Below are 16,296 nucleotides of genomic sequence, written 5' to 3' on the forward strand. Positions count from 1 at the left end.
AAAAATAAAGAGTTGACAAGTAGCAGGTGAATGTCAAGGCGGCATGAACGTTTGAGCTCCTCAGAACCTTGCTTGCCCTCTTACCTGATTATGTACATCTCTCTCACTGTGGTTAACGGAGAGAATGTGGGCTGTCAAGTCCAAGGCTTGAGTTTGAGTTATAATCTCAAAGGAGTACTGGCTGGAAGGAACCATACTGCCTTTATGGCTCATACTGGCAAGTCCATGGATACATCATTGATTTTTCCAACATATCAGAGCATCATAGTAAGTTTCTTTTCCTTTAGTCTTAGACGTGAATTTAAGCAGCCCCTTTGAGCACAAAGGGGGAGAACTTTTAAAACCAGTAAGATGTCAAGCCCACATCAAGCACTCACTGCATATTAGTTAATTCAATGACAGAATTGCCTTAAAAATCTCTCATGTTAAGGTCTTAACTATTCAATTAGTGTAGTTAAGTATTACACTGCTTGGGTAAGTATAGGAATCAAAAGGGACTTCTAGAAAAAGTTCTCTACTTCTTCTGTGCCCCAGCACAAAGTTCCTCAGGTCTCCACATCCAAATTCCTTTGAAGAATCTATCTCTGGGAGTTCTCATGCTATCTGATGCTGCCTACTAGCCCTTTACACGTACCATTCTCTCCCCCTTCAATTCCGGCCCCAGAGATAAACTCCAGCACTTTCTAAGACTCAGTTCACAAGCTATCTCTAGAGCAAACCTATCCCAAGGCCCCTTTCCTGCTAACAGGGCAATTAGCCTCTGATCTGTGGGGTACAAAGAACCCTGAGCACAGCATTTGCCATATTAAATTATAAAGATCTAGGCACTTATCTTCCCTGCTCACCTGGTGGCTATTTGAAGGAAGGCAGAGTTTCTTAATCATTTTTAAATGCTCCCCACAAAATATGGCAAATGGTACATGTTTAGCAACTTTTTGTGAATTAATGAATAAATAAAGCAATGATAGTAAATGCTTAGTGTGTAATTTATTCCAGACTGCCTTTCTCACAGACAATAGAAAAATATTTTAAATTCTAAACTAGTTTCATTTTAGGGTCTTGAAGCTAAAGATGGAGAAAAATTTGATGTTCTAATTTCTTCAGGTTAAACATATAATTAACAAAACATTATAGAGTCCACATGAATAATTAAGAAATCCAGTTACTGGTATCCCAGTATCTAAAATAATACATTTTCTTCCCAAGGTTAAAGTAGCAACATTAAGAACACTAGACTTGTCTATATGATAAAAGAGAAAGTAAATCTCCTTTGAGACAATGTCATATTTTCATCAACTATGTCCTTTACATATTTCGTGTACTTTAGCTGAAATAATCTATGTAACTGCTGACTTCTCAACTCTTATCACCCCACAACTGTAAAGCCTTGTATTGGTTACATGTATGTTTTTACTGTCCATTATAAAACACCTGAAGAAGTACAGAGAAAGGCCTTACAAAAGTGGTTTTTGGCTCCAGCATGAGTGTCAGGCTAGATCAAGGACTATTATGAAACAAACTCCAAAGTGAAAGGTAAATGTCTATGAAATCATGCACAGAGAGAAAAATGCATATAGGTAAACTAATGTTATTGGTGAAACCTGATATCAAAATATGTTATTTATTCAGAAAACAGAAGTGCCTTCAGAGCAACATATGAAGATCCAGAAGTCTGAATAAATGACTAGAAATTTTACTGTTTGGTTGGTTTGTCTTTTAAAGCTTTAATGTTTTATACTTAAAACCAACTTTCAACAGGCTGTAATATTTTTCCCTCAAAAGATCGATAAAATAATTCTGAAGAAATGGCTACACAAAGAAATACACATTATGTCCACAGATATAGGAAATGAGATACGAATCAGAATTTTATTCAAGTATAGTAAATCCAGTTCTCTTACTACAGACTCCATCCTAAAGAGACCTCAAGACATTTTATCCTGCATCAGTCCAATGCACCTTTTGATCTAAAAGGTCTTCTAATAAAATAAATCATACAGAAAAACCCATTAAATTTCAACTCCCTCTAATAATGCCTTTTAGTAGTTTTAGAGTCCTTTTGGGGGTGAGGGGAATAATTTTTTTTTTTTGCGCTTTCTGGGTACTTTCAACTAAAATGATTAAACTGATTTATGCAAACTAGTTTAGATTTCTAAATAATCTCCTGCAGCACCTGGATGGAAATGTTATATACTTGTAACTAAAATATGCATTGTTTGTACTGAACAGCTATATTATCATGTTTAAAGTAAAGAACATCAAAGTTTCAAGCTTAGCTTCATGTACTATAATTATTTCTGTTAGGTCCTGATGAGCTACAGTCCCTCTTTTTAAAAGATTAGTCATGCCAATGTCATCTATTTTCTACATCATTCTGTCCCAGGACGCAGTTGAGTCTCCATAATGGAGTAGTATTAAGAATATAAAACTATCCTTTAATTGCTAATTTTTCCCTAGTAAATAAAGTAGAAATGTCAAAAACATGTAACTTTAAAAATAAACTGAAGATGGAAAATTAAAAAGATTTTTCATAAGCTGCATAGAGAAAAGGGAGTATTAATTTCACACATTATGTAAATTGTATATGGGATCTACAGTTCACCCTATATAATCTATATAACCAAAGGTATGTGATTCTAACAGTAAGAACAAAGTGAAACTGGCTCTCTACTCCTTCACCTTTGATAGACAGCTCATCTTCTTGTGCAGTCTAGCTCCATCTCTGAGACACGATGATAAAGGTCATGTCTCAAATGGACTGGTGTCTGATCTCCAGGGCTGCATTTAACTCTGGCAAAGTGGACATCATTGCCACCAATGACCCCTTCACTGACCTCAACTGTATGGTCTACATATTCCAGTATGATTCCACCCATGTCAAACTCCATGGCACAGTTGAAGCTGAGAATGGGAAACCTGTCATCAATCCATCTCTCAGGAGCAAGATCCTGCCAATATCAAATGGAGTGATGCTGGTGCTGAATATGTTGTGGAGTCCACTAGCATCTTCACTACCATGGAGAAGGCTGAAATGCTCTTGAAGGGTAGAGCCAAGAGGGTCATCATCTCTGTGCCTTCTGCTCATGCCACGTTTGTGATGAGTGTGAACTCTGAGAAGTATAACTCCCCCCCCCCCAAGACAGTCAGCAACACTTCCTATACCACTAGCCGCTTCTCTGGCCATTGTTCTCCATGACAACTTTGGCATTGTGGAGGGACTCATGATCACAGTCCATACCATCAATCCCACCCAGAAGACCGCGATGGCCCTTCTGTGAAGCTGTGGTGTTTTGGCCAAAGGGCAGCCTAGAACATCATCTCTGCCTCTACCAGTGTTGCCAAGGTTGTGGGTAAGGTCATTTCTGAGACTAATGGGAAGCTCACCAGCATATCATTCCATGTCCTCACCCTCAACATGTCAGTTGTTGATCTGACCTGATACCTGGTGAAAGCTGCCAGATACGAGGACATCAAGAAGGTAGTGAAGCAGGCAGTAGAGGGTTGTCTCCTGAAACTTTAATAATAACCCCCCACTCTTTCATCTTTGATCCTGGGATTGACTTCAAATACCATTTTGTCAAGCTCATTTCCTGGTTATAACAATGAATTTAGCTACAGAAACCGAGTGGTGGACCTTATTGTCCACATAGCCTATGAGTAACAGCCCTCTGGACTATCAGCTCTAGTAAAAGCACAAGAGGAAGAGAAGCCATCACCTAATGGGGAGTCCTTGCCCCACTTTATTCCCAACATACAGAGATTGTTCCAACCTAGATATTGATGTTTCCATTCCAGGCCTCCAAAAGAACAGGAGGGGTTTAGCAAGCCCTACTTTGTCATAATGCATTAATAAAGAACATTGTACCCAGACAAAAAAATAGGGAGGGGGAGAATAAAGTAATATACCTATACATTTCAAATATTTAAGTAGATATATGTACATATTGGATATCTGAAAAGGTTTTATGCATTTTAGCCCAGCCTACCTATCATGTGAAGATTAAGCCTTCAGATACTACACATGGCTGTACTTTTTTCTGTATATATTTGGTATACTGATATTTCAAAGGTCAACCAAAGACATGTCATTCTTCAAAGAAAAATCTAAATAACAGCCTAGAAATACAGCCTTAGAGCAAAATATCTACCTCATTTTTAGGAAAGTAGGATTAAGCTACCTTTTCAGCATTAAGATATATTTCCTTTCAAATTACATAATCCTCTCACAATAGGGAAAGCTTTTAACTTTTCATGTAAAGTACAAATCCAGCAATTTTTAAATTTTTATTTTATTAATTTATTTTCTCAGGGGGAGAGGGAGAGGAAAAGAGAGAATTTTAGGCAGACCTCAGTGCCCAGCACAGAGCAAGCGATGGAGGCTTGATCTCACCTGAGCTGAAACCAAGAGTCGGACACTTAACAGACTGAGCCACCCAGGTGCCCCCAGCAATTTTTTTTAAATCACAATAAAGCTTTGACAAAACATTTTCCTGATAGATATGAATCTGTTGAAAACATAAAAAAATCATAGAACTTTTTAAAAGATTTCAACCCACAAATGAAGTAGCTTACTAATAATTTACTATGAAGTGTAGGTTGATGTATGGAAAAACAATCTAAAGTTGTTACCAAAAAAGGCTTTAATTAAAGGTTTTATAGATATTAAAATTGAGTTTTACACAGTGAATATGCATTAAAAAACAATTACAAAGCTGTTTATTTTTTAATTAGTGGAGATGAAATTATGTACAATGACATTTGAGGAGGTTTTTTAAAAAAAACACTTAATTATAGGTCATTATGTCTAAATTTTGAAAACGTACAGTGATTTCAGATGTATGTCTGGATATTATAGTAATGGAAGCTATGTTAGTACAGCAGATTTTATAAACTGGGTAAAGTAAGATGATTATTTAATCCTTTTTAAAAAACTTGATTAGGCAACCCAGGTGGCTTGCGGTTTAGTGCGCCTTCAGCCCAGTGGCCTAGATCATGGAGGACTGGGATCAAGTCCCACGTCAGGCTCCTGCATGGAGCCTGCTTCTCCCCTATGCTTGGGTCTCTGCCTTTCTCTCTCTCCTCTCTCATGAATAAATAAATCTTTAAAACTAATAAAAAATAAAACACTCTGATTTAATAAGACCTATAGCGGAAAAAAAAAGAGGACTTTTTTACATAGAAGATGACACATTGGGCCACAGTTAATTCACTCTTCCTTATATTAAAATTTGGTTTTTTAAGTGACACTGAAATCTCTTAATTTCAGAAAATAGGACTCTGATGAGAGAATAAATCTAAAGGCCTGAGTGTATAAGAGAGGCCATTCAGCTTTCTTTCTTAATACTTAATCCAAAAGCCTGGATTTATGGCTCGTTCAGCATACGTCTGATACACTTGTTTATAAATGAGTAGGCTAACAGAAAAACCATCATGTGCTTACAATATTGATCAATGTCCTATTCTCTGTATTCTTGACCTTTAAACTTGTGATTGCCACCTATACGCTTTTCTATAATCTTTTTTTTTCTATTCTAAATTTATTTGTTAGAGACAGGGGGGTGGGCAGAGAGAGAGGGGGACAGAGAGAGAAGCAGGCTCTATACAGGGAGCCTGACGTGGGACTTGATCCCGGGTCTCCAGGATCAAGCCCTGGGCCAAAGGCAGTGCTAAACCGCTGAGCCACCCGGGCTGCCCTTATCTATAATTTTTGGAGCTTTACTAGATGTTTAAAAAGTATATAATCCTATAAAAACTCTTCATTCCCCCAGAGTACTACTCTTCCCTTTGAAGTGCATGTTTTCCAGCCAGCTATTCTAACTTGGGCTTGAATAAAACTCTCTTGCCTTCAGAGGTTCTACAAGGTTAATTTTGCATCAACAGCTTTTAATTTATTTTTTTTAAGATTTATTTATTTGAGAGAGAGAGAAAGCACGAGAAAGGTGAGGAGCAGAAGGAGAAGCAAACTTCCCACTGAGCAGGGGGCCTGATGTGAGGCTCGATGCAGATCCCAGGACTTCAGGATCACAACCTGAGTCGAAGGCAGATGCCCAACCAACTGAGCCACTCAGGTGGCCCAACAACTCTTAAGTCTAAACATTTCCTATTTGGAATATCCTCATGATCTTGATAAAAAATATATCCTTGCTTTTTAATAAATTCATGTCAGAACTAAAACAACGTTAATATATTTATAATTCAGTCTTAAAATTATTAGTAAATATTTTCTTCAGTTATACTAAATATCTAAAATTGGTTATAAGTAGTCCTTAACCATACTGTCAAAATAAACTATTAACCAAAATGGTATTCAACTTTTATTATAATTCCTAAGCAACCTGACATTTGTCAATAGGAAATTACTTAACTGCAATTCTACACCTGATAATTTGTAGGACCTCTGAAGCTGGGCCAGAGGAAGCCTGTATCTTAGTCCAGATAAAAGCTTTGTGGAGCTGGTTCTGATAATGCCCTAAGCAATTATTCTATTAATAAGGAGGGCTTTATCAACAAGAAATAAGAGGCACAGTATCATCTTCCATTTCTTCTGTCCAGGACCAAAGAAATTAACCTGACCTACTAATCAAAACCAAAGTGGTATTTAAAAAAAAAAAAAAGAAAGAAAGAAAAACATAAACTTTCCAATCCACCAAATTCCCATATAACAGCCTCAAAATCCCCACCACTTTAAGTACTCTGGCACAAAAAGACATCTGGAGAGGTTGTTAGAAGATTGCTGCACCCGGTTCCCAGAGATTCTGATTCAGTGGGTCTGAATCAGATAATTTGTATTTCTAATGATTCCCAGGTGATGCTAATGCTGCTAATCCAAACACCACATTGTAAATACCACTACTTTAAACAATCCTCTATTGCAGAGGTACTCTAACCATTTTTCTGATTCAGACATTTGTTTCTAATGATACATTCCTGTAAGCAATGTTTCAGTAAACACCTTTGTATATCATTAGACATAACCTACAAGCTTTTTAAGGTTTTTGAATACATACTGCTCTAAGATAGGACCTCCACTCCTAGCATTGTATAGGGGGCATCAGCTCTATTACTCTGAGTAATACAGAACAGCATTACTACTATTGTTGTTATCAATTTAACTGGAGAAAGGTTATTCCATTTTAGTTCAAATTTCCTTGATTGCCAGTTATAATAAGCCTTTTTTCCACTTATGTATTAGCAGTTTATATTAGTTGCTGCTTTTTTTATTAAGTGTCTAAAATGCTTATATCAGTTAAAGCATTTTCTGACATTTTTTGTATCTAACTTTCTCACTTGCCCATATAACGTATCATTGTTTACTTTGACATAGGGAGTTTGAAAATTAGAAGTAATCCAATCTACTGATCTCTTTCCTAACACTTTCCATTGCTATCATGCTTAGAAAGCACTTTCTCACTAACATAAAATAATTCCTATTTAGCTACTTTTAGTTTTGTATTTTTTTAAAAAAACATTTGTTATTCTATTTGGTTTTAATATAACAAGTTAAGGATCTAGCTTTTATTTTTTTCTCCAATTTCCTAAAGTCCTCCTTTCTATAATACGGGGGCGGGGGGAGTATGTAAAAATGCCATCACATTCAAGGGTTCAAATCACATATATACCAAGGTCTACCTCAGGACAATCCATTCTTTCCACTTAAGTGTTTAGTAAATATTATATCAGTATGACACTATTTCAAATTTGCAGCTTTATCAGTATGCTGACATCTGGTAGGGCAAGCCCTACCACATCAGTCTTGATGGGCAAACTCAAATCTGTCTGGGTCTCAGTTTCTGACAACTGCTAAGTGGGGTCTGTATCTACTTCTGGAGCTTGCTATGAGGAGGAATTAGCTCAAATATGCACATGAAGACACTCTGAAACTATAAAGAACTACACAGCTCTATGCTATCATCTACATCTGACTCTATAATTATTCATGACCTCTTCAAATAATACAATTCACAGGTAGAAGTTAAATTAAAATCAATAAAATAGATCCTTATTAGTTATGAATGAATACTTCTGTGTTACACAAAATGGCTAATGGATTAAACATTGTCACATGCATTTTCTGGGTAGAAAATAAGTCCTAGCCCATTTGAGTTAAAGAAAAGCAAGTTGGTGCCTGTTTGTTAGTCAAGGAAAGAAAAAAAAGAGATGGTGAAATAATTTTCATATCTGCGCAAGATTTCAGTTTCTCAGAGCTGTGGAAATGGATCACAAGGCCAGTTTTACAAGTAGAGTCAATTTAACTTCTTAACCCCTTTAATTTCATTCCACAAAGAAAAAATATTAATAGAATGTGAATACAAACCTTAGAACCATTTTTGTTCCCCAAGTGCAGGTTCTGAACTCACCGCCTGCCCTAATACAGGAAGAACTCAGACAACAGAGAACACTCTCATTCAAGGAAGTCTTAAATTACAAATAAATCTTATACTATAACAAAGTTGGCACCTAAAAGGTATCAGTACTGACCATTAAAATATCTCAAAAGGCCCTAGATTATATATATGATCCACTGAATCATATAATTTTTTTTTTTTACCTAGTAGCAAGGACATTCATTACAGAATGCTTTTTCTAATCCTCTTCATTAATAAGAGCAGAACTAAGGCTTAAGAGCTAGATCCAAAAGCTCACTCTTTTGGCTAAGTAAACTGTAAACTTACTTTAGTAAATCACTGGTTTCCTGTTCACTGTCTTGTGTTGTATCCAAAGAAAAGGCGTCTGAGGGTTCAGCTGAGTTGGACTCTGGTTCTTCTGCTGCAAGCACCTGGGTTCCCACGGAGCCATGGAGAATCTCCCTTTCCCTTCTGACCCCTTCCTCAGGATGGTCACTGGGATTCTGTGAATCTTTCTCGGTTTTGTCCTGGTCATCTTTGAAAGAAGATTGCTTGGCATCACTAAGAGATGATTTTCCTGAGATATTGAATAAGTTACCAAGAAACTGAAAAAAGCTTTCTTTTGGCTGTCTATCATTTTCTCCTATTTTGCTATCGGAGGTGGAACGGGAAAGGTCATTTGGCTTTTTCAAATCTTCCTGCGTGGGAAGAGTGATCAGCTTCTCAGCATGGTTCCTTTTGTCCTCAGTTTGGGGAATCTGAAATAAAAATAGAGAATAACAAACATTATCATTTAAAAAAATAACACAGACTAAGAACCTGTTCTATGACACACTTTGCACCAGATGTCAGGGATACATCTGTGACTAAGACTGAGGGTTTCGGACTCCTCGGCTGCTTACGTTCAGTGAAGGACACAGTCAGCACAACTTAAAGCCACATAGTACACATCACATAGGGAGAAGTACGGCACCTGTGCAAAGTCAGAACAGGAGTAACCGGTCCAGGTTTGGTGGCAGTGACAGCACAGGAGGTAGCTCAGAGGAGGATTCCTAGAAGTGCCCTTGGAAGGAGACCTAACCCATGACCATGTGACGCTTGTACACCCACTCCTTCCCCGAGCTCTCTTCCCTCCTCCTCCCCTGCTCTGTTTAGTGATGTGTCAGCTTCTAAGAAGTTAAAGATGAACGAAGGTGAGGGTACAAAATGAGAAGAGTACCACCAGCAGCCCTGGCAGTTCCTGCAGATGTTAAAAACACTTGCACCGGCGTGTTTTACCTGCTCATAATGAGATTACTGGTAAAGCAAACTCAGTCACATGTACTCTGGGAGGAAAAGACTGAGCTGCAGGATCCGAGCACTTGCTGCCATTCCCTGTCACACTTCCCTGATGCTTCGTTAGCTTGACGCCTGTGTTCCCACCCAACCTGCCTGCTCAACACACCTGCTCACCCACTTGCAGAAGGAATGCCTGCTGCACAGTGTCTGTCAGAGGTCATGCTCACTGGTCCTTATAAAAGGAAAGCTCCAGTGTGAGTCAGAAAAATCAGGACAGCAAGGGAAAACCACCTCAGGTGCTGTCAGTTCACACGCTGACGTTCTATAAGAGGCTGACCCTCCAGCAGCCAGGAGCATCATACTCTTAATGTTGTTTACCTCGTTCCACATTTTGATCCAAATTCGAAACCATTTAATGAAGTATGTTCCACTAGCCACTAATACAATTAAGCGTAGGAAAGCCTGAGAACAGGTGCAGAACCTATTAGCCCGGGAAATTAATTTCAAGCAAACAATACTTTAAGCTTGTTCCCACCTTCGGAGGCAGAGGGCATTTTTGAGGAAACACACAGAGAGCATTTTCCTATGTGTCAGGAGCTTCATAAAACGTGTGAGTCTCTACATTTAGATCATCACCAACCTTCAAGGCCAAAGTCTCATCTTTCACTGGTTTCAACTGCAACTTGCTCCCATTCATCCTCACCTCATCCCTCCAACCTTGCGCTCATTGTGGGAGAATGTGCGATAAATCAGCTGTGTCCTCTCTTCACATAAAGGGCTGCTCACTTTGGGAACAGAAATGCTAGTTGACATTTTGAAAATGCTCATGTGTATGAAGATACACATTTGTTGTCCTTTGACTATGCATTTAATTTGTTTTAATTATCAGCCACAATATTTCTTCCTGAGTCAAAATGAACTAAGACTATAACATGAACAGAACAGTGATTTTTTTTTTTTTTTTTTTGCTAATAGAATAACTAGTCTTCCTGGATAGCTATCTAAAGGAAGTAAACTCCAGGCTATTCATTAGAATATCATAAATATTCTTAAAATGGTTCAGAGATTCACAAGAGTCATAAAATTGGGTCAATGGTTTAAAAAAGGTGAGGGAAATTAACAACTTAATTAACAGAGATAACACTTTCTGACACTGATAAAAATCTCAAGATGATTTCTGTCAAAATACTATTTCACTGCCTCAACTATCAATTATTTTTTACTTGACAGTTCCTTCCAAAATACAATAAACTGATTTCTAAACAAAAAAGGTATTTTCTCAACAAGTAAAAACCTTCACACTTAATGTTTTTATTTTATAAAAAGATTTTATTTATGTATTTATTTGAGAGAAAGTGGAGTGAGCAAGCAGGGAAGGAGCAGAGGAAGAAGGACAAGCAGGGCTCAGTCTCACAACCCTGAGATCATGACTAGAGCCGAAATCAAGAGTTAGAGGCTTAACCGACTAAGCCACCGAGGTGCCCCTACATTTAACCTTTTTAGAATTATATATATGATTTTTTAAAAATCACTTGTTTTTCCTTCCCCTCAATCTTCCGTTTCTTTGCTATTCTAGAATCTCTGTATCTTTAGCTTACTGAAGAGCATTCTTTTGTCCTTAGATCACTGCTTAATTTTTCCCTAATAATCTTGTGAGACATTTGTATCAGTGAAATACCCTCAACAAGAAAAAAAAAAAAAGGCATCTAAATCCAGAACAAAAACTAGCAGAAAAGAACACTGCTAGTTGAAGTAAACACAATAAATTCTGTATTTATATAATTAAAATTTTAAGTCTGATCTAAAACAGCTGCTCTTTCCCCTCAGCCTAAACAACAATAAAAGTCAGCCTGCCACAAGCGAGGGCCAATGCTGCCTGCCAGCAGGACTGCCTGCCAATGTTCCAACGAGTAGAATGAAAGCAGTCAGGACTCAAGCAAACAAAACACCAATTCCAGTTGCTCTCAAAGATGTTGGTATTCTACATATAACAACAAAGGCTACTGATGAAGGCATATGTAACTGGGGAATTTGAAATTTTTTCCCTTCTCACTCAATTTGCTATAAGGTAATGCCCTCAGGTCAATTCCATCCATCTATCTACACTTTGCTATGTGTCTACTCAGGGACACCGGATTAGTAAGACACAGTTTCTGCTTCAAGGACACTGATTAGTAAGACACAGTTTCAGCTTCAAGGAGCTTGCTTACAGTCTAGGAAAATACTCATGGCTGTATCACTCTGTGGAGCCTTAGAAGTGAATCCACTGCACAGAGGAGCTAACACTTGAGCTTGCTCCTGAAGGGTGAGAAGAGCATCCTAGACACACAGTGTAATACATGCAAAGACACAGAATTATGAGCTCTGTTCATCATGGCAGAGGTGTGGCTGAAGAGGACTGTGGTACAGAGAATAAAGAATGAGGTGGGTAAGATGACTTCACAGAAGCAGAGGCTGAGGGGATAATAAAGTTATAGATAACTAAGTTTCCTAAGCTGGGCAACTATTTAAGTAAAAAATGGATATGGGAAATAGGAGAGGTGAGATCAGGGCCTCTGTGGGGAGGGGAGGAGGTAAGGCAACAAATTACTCAGATGTCAAACATGTTAAATTTTTGGTCCCCTGCTGATATACAAAAAGAGATGTCTGGAAGGCAGAAGCACAGTTTAAAGATGCAATCTGGTCAGACACAGTGTATGCAGGACCAACAAAAGAGCCCTAGGGGGAAAAAAAAAGATTAAAAAGACATGAAGAAATCTGTGAGAGACGGAGAACACAAAAACCAGACCAGGTCATCCCTCCAGAATACTGGTTTCCAAAGGCAAAGAACAAAGAGTATTTCCAAAAGCAAATGGGGAGCAAATGCCAAACGCCATTGTAAGGTCTAGAAAGAGGACTATCCTCCCCCACTGTTTTTCAAAAACATCAGGCACCTTGGGAATTGTGCATCTACTTTTCTCTCTGTTTAGAATTTTCTTCTGCCACAGAGCTCCAGAACTCACTCCCCCTCACCTCCATCAGACCTTTACTTGCAAGTCATCTCTTCATTGAAGGCTTCCCCAGTCACTCTAAAACTGTCAATTCCTCCACTGTGAAAGTGCCAATATCCTCTCTCTGACTTATTTTTTTCTCCTTTGTACTTGGTAGTATAAAACACATGCACACATACACACATTATTTAATATCTGTTTCTTCCTCTAGAAAGTAAAAGCCACAAGTGCAGGGATTTTGGTCTATTCAGTGCAGTATCTCTAGCACTTTGAAATCTACCTGACAGTAAGAGGTGCTCTAATAGTTGCTGGATTAGTAAACGAGGAATGAGGACTACACAAAAGCCCTAGGAATACAGGAGAAATAGTCTAAAGAGCTCAGGAATTTGTGAGTACAGCTCCAAACTCAAGGGGTCAAACTGTGAGTAGGAACTGTCGGTAGGTAAATAGAAGGGAACATGTTGAGAAATTTTTAACCTTAAAAAAAAAAAAAAGAAGGAAAGACAGGACAGTTTAAGGTGTAAGATAGAATAAATGGCTTTTTGTTCTTGTATTGTGGATCAGCTCTACACAGACTGGAAAGAGTAACTGCTGTATAAAAGAGAAGGATGACAAGTCCCAGAATGAAAAGGATAAAGTGAGATAAAGAGACCAGTAGAGTCTCTAATACTTCTAATAATAAAGGGACTGTATTAGCCTTCAAGAGGCGTAAGGACGTGTCCTCTTCCAAGTAAAAAGGTAAGGAAGTGGGTGAGGCCTGAGCAATTCTGTAAATGGAGAAGACGAAGAGCAAGGTCCAACAAGTGGCTCTGACCCAGTACAGTGAGAGGAGAGATGACAAGCCAAAGGAGGGACATAGGACTTGGAATAGTGTCTCTGGGGGATGCAACAGTAGGCTGAAAAGGGCATACCAGTAGTAAGCTTGAAAGCATTCAATCATTCAGTAAATAACGAACAGCAAGGTACCATTCCAGGTGTTTAGATGCGACAGTATGTATGTATAAATAAATATATACATACATACATACACCAAGAGGCCTGCTTTCACAGAGCCCACGTTCTAATGATGTAAGAATTTCTTTGCAGGACAAACCGGTATTAGTTTGTCACCTCCTTGAGTAGCCTGTGGCAGGTGCTGTGCCAATGTGGTAACTGGCGCAGGGAATAAAGCCAAAAAGGTCACAGGATAAAGACTGTCACCAAAGAGGCTGCTGAGTGAAAAATAATGAAGAGCCAGGTGACTCTTCTCTTACTGTCTCAGGCACCTGGCTCGGTCATGCCTTCCTGCCTCAGACTCTGCCTTCACTGCACATAGAGAGGATAATCCTGGAGCCCCAAGTCCTTAACACCCTTGACTCTGGTGACGACCTCTTCGACTCCTCTTGCCTCTTTTCATTAACTCCAACCCTTGTTAGTCACCCAGAACTGTGTCACCTCTGAAACCCAACCTCAGGCATTCCCCAGTGTTCACACCCTCTCATCCTTCCAGCTGTCTTACCCCACCCGTCCCAGGAATACCCCCACACTGCTTCTCCTGCCTCATCACAGCTGCTGTCTTCTCTTACACTGGCCTTCTCGGTTCCAACGAAGCTTCCTATCTGGCTGGCCATCACATGTAACCAATAACCTCAAAGTCTCTGTTTTATTTCTTGGTCATCCCAGCTCAGAAAAACTGCAGTTTTATCTTTTCTATCTGAGTGAGGTTTGCTTTAAAACGCCACAAACATATGCCATACTATGCGGATTTGGGCTCCCAATAATTCACAATTTTTCCTCATTTTCCACAGCAGCTACTTTACCCTTCCCACCCGTACTCCACAACCCCAGCCCTTGCTGAGGTTCCTACTGTCTATTTCAGGCGGATGTTCCCTTACAGCCGTGACGTCAGCAGCGTCAGCACACTTTCTTCACTCACTGACATGTTCACCATGAAGGAAGGACCTCTCCCCTCCCCACAAGGCCAATACCTCCACAGGGGCACCAGTGCAGAGTCCCTCATATCTCCTCTCCTTCATATCTCCTCGGGAACCACAGCTCCTCACATGCCCCTTCTAGAAGCCCACCATTCACACATAAATGCACAAGGATAGCCCTCTCTTTCCTACCAATCACCTCAAAAAAAGGATTCCCAACCCTCACCATCTTCTCTCTCTTTCCTCCCAATCACTCCCTAAGCGCTTACAATCTGGCGTCCTCCGTAGCTGTGTGGACCACAGTCTCTAAGAAACAGTGTCCCACTTGCTAATTAAAACATTCTTCTTAGATGGTGCAACTACAGAAGGTGAGACTGAATTTCTTCCTGATGACCAACCTTCCTTTTGCTTCTGGAACATTACTCTGAGATTTTCCTTCTTCCTCTCTCAACACTTTCTCCATCTTCTTCAAATTCAAATCATTCTAGCCACTCCTTTCAGAACATATTTTTCCAATATCTACCTGGGCCTGCTTTATCTTCAGGCTCTTTTTACAAGGTTTCATTTCCCACAGATTCATCTGATGATTCACAGATTTTTATTTGCAGCTCAGACCATATGTTCAGCTATCAATCAGGCATCCATATCCACCTGGATACTTCACTGTAATCTCAAGTTCAATGGTTCCAAAATGGAATGTGACTTCTTTCATTTTGTCTCCATTCTTTCATTTTCCACCAATCTTAACATTTCCACTTGTTAAAAAATTAGACACAACATCAGGACACCATGCCCTGCCCCCTTGAATGCCACCAGCAGTGGCTTACCCTGTTTACTTGCTTGCACCATCCCCAGTCCATTCTCTAGACAAAACTTGAGCAAACTTTTAGAATTCAAATCTGATCATCCTTAAAGGCCTTTAATCTCTATCACTGCACTGCTGTCAGGATAAATCCAAACTCTCAAGCATGGAATTCAAGGTGTTGGTGGGTCTAGCCCCGCAAGGTCTTTCTCCGATTTCATCTACTGCCACTCACAATGCTTGCAAATACCTAACGTCACCATATTCCTCCTCATTCATTCTCTCCCCAGCTCTCTTCTCCTCACCTTCTTCCTAAAGAATGTCTTTGCAGTAATGCTATTCCCACTGCTGAGACCACTTCTTTCTTATCATCTTTGGAAAATTTCTATTACGACCAAGGCTTTTCAGAATGGAAATTGCTTATGTCTCTGTTCTTCCAATAAACATTCCTTAACATTCTGTTTTCCCTGTCACCACAAGGTAAAGGCAAACAATTTTATATACTTTCATTGTGAATATGATGATCACCTCAATTATTAACAGGTGCTAAAATCTGGCACTCAAACTAAAACCAGCTGCTTGAGTATTCTAGTTAGTTTTCTAAGACATGTGGTTGTAACACATTACTTGGAAAATTTGTCAATATTTGAAATTCTACCACCAATAGTTGAAATTTCCTCAATTTTGAGGAAAATAATTATTATCAGGTTATTATTGTATCTTGAGTAAGCTACAGCTTAAGTGGTGCTAAATTTTAAATCATAGTCATTTTTACCTTCATCATAATGGATTTAATTTGTGGTGGGATGCTTGATTATTTCCATATAAATTACTGATATATATTTGCATGAACAAAATTTTTCAATAAATAGATTTTACAACCAATGGTAAGGTGCAAAGATGAGTGATTTTTACCCCAAATGTTAGAGTGATTTTGCTTGAAAGACAACATTACATTTATATCACAG

General features: G+C 38.8%; 1 protein-coding gene across 4 annotated transcripts in view; it reads right to left on the reverse strand.

The window, feature by feature from the left end:
• Positions 1 to 16,296, reverse strand: part of CRYBG3 (crystallin beta-gamma domain containing 3) — a 103,901-nt gene that overhangs the window by 64,048 nt on the left and 23,557 nt on the right. For all 4 annotated transcript variants that reach the window (XR_008663237.1, XR_008663236.1, XM_055316045.1 and 1 more), the window contains exon 3: positions 8,673 to 9,103. Coding sequence is in view for 2 of the 4 variants with exons in the window: in XM_055316045.1 (XP_055172020.1) it covers positions 8,673 to 9,103 (431 nt within the window). In the remaining 2 variants the exon portion in view is untranslated. The remainder of the gene's footprint in view (positions 1 to 8,672; positions 9,104 to 16,296) is intronic.

This window comes from Nyctereutes procyonoides, unplaced genomic scaffold (genome assembly GCF_905146905.1).
Source record: "Nyctereutes procyonoides isolate TBG_1078 unplaced genomic scaffold, NYPRO_anot_genome, whole genome shotgun sequence".
Taxonomy (NCBI): Eukaryota; Metazoa; Chordata; class Mammalia; order Carnivora; family Canidae; genus Nyctereutes; species Nyctereutes procyonoides.